Source organism: Phaethon lepturus, unplaced genomic scaffold (assembly GCF_000687285.1).
Source record: "Phaethon lepturus isolate BGI_N335 unplaced genomic scaffold, ASM68728v1 scaffold41829, whole genome shotgun sequence".
NCBI classification, from domain to species: Eukaryota; Metazoa; Chordata; class Aves; order Phaethontiformes; family Phaethontidae; genus Phaethon; species Phaethon lepturus.
Window position 1 is genome coordinate 408 of NW_010562065.1, and position 653 is coordinate 1,060.

The 653-nt window shown below is 59.6% G+C and overlaps 1 protein-coding gene across 1 annotated transcript in view; it reads left to right on the forward strand.

Moving 5' to 3' along the window:
- PTRH1 (peptidyl-tRNA hydrolase 1 homolog (S. cerevisiae)) overlaps nucleotides 1-653 on the forward strand; it is a gene marked incomplete at its 5' end in the record, with an annotated part of 1,433 nt that overhangs the window by 368 nt on the left and 412 nt on the right. The window contains one exon of the mRNA XM_010294167.1: nucleotides 397-442. Within this exon, the coding sequence (XP_010292469.1) occupies nucleotides 397-442 (46 nt within the window). The remainder of the gene's footprint in view (nucleotides 1-396; nucleotides 443-653) is intronic.

Here is a 653-nt window from a genome sequence, read left to right on the forward strand (position 1 = left end):
GTGGGCTGGATCCAGCCCATCGCCTGCACCACATGGGCTTTTTATAGCACTCTGCCTGCCCCAGCGCCAGCTCCTGGGTCAGCCTCGAGACATTTAACCTAGTAAATCTTCCACTGCAGGACAGGGCAGGGATGGTACTGGGCCTCAGCGCTTGGTCACACATGCACCAGCTGCAGCGAGAGCTGAGACGTGCAGAACATGCTGTCCCAGCCTTGCTTCCCCTTGTGCCCCCCCCCCGGCAGCTGCTCTCAGCCCCCTGGGCTGGATGTTGCTGCAGGGCCCAGGCATGGGGACTGCAGCCCCTGGTTGTGACCACATTCCCGAACCCCAAGACCATTCCGTGGTGGGGGGGTGTCTCTTGCAGACTAACAATGGGTTTTCTCCTTCTCTCCCAAGGGGACACAATGGGGTCCGATCCTGCATCAGTGCTCTGCACTCCAACGTGAGTGGTCCTCAGTGGAAGGGGATCGATTCCTGCCCCCACCTCAATGCATGGCTTGTCATTCCCCCACTCCCATTCTTCTCACTCCCCTCAGACAAGCCCCCGCTCCCTTTCCTCTCCCCGCTTTTCTCCTTCCTCTCCTTCCCTCTGCTTCCCTGAGGGCTGATGTTGGTTTGGCCGCCGTGGAGGACATGGAAACAATTAGCTCAAG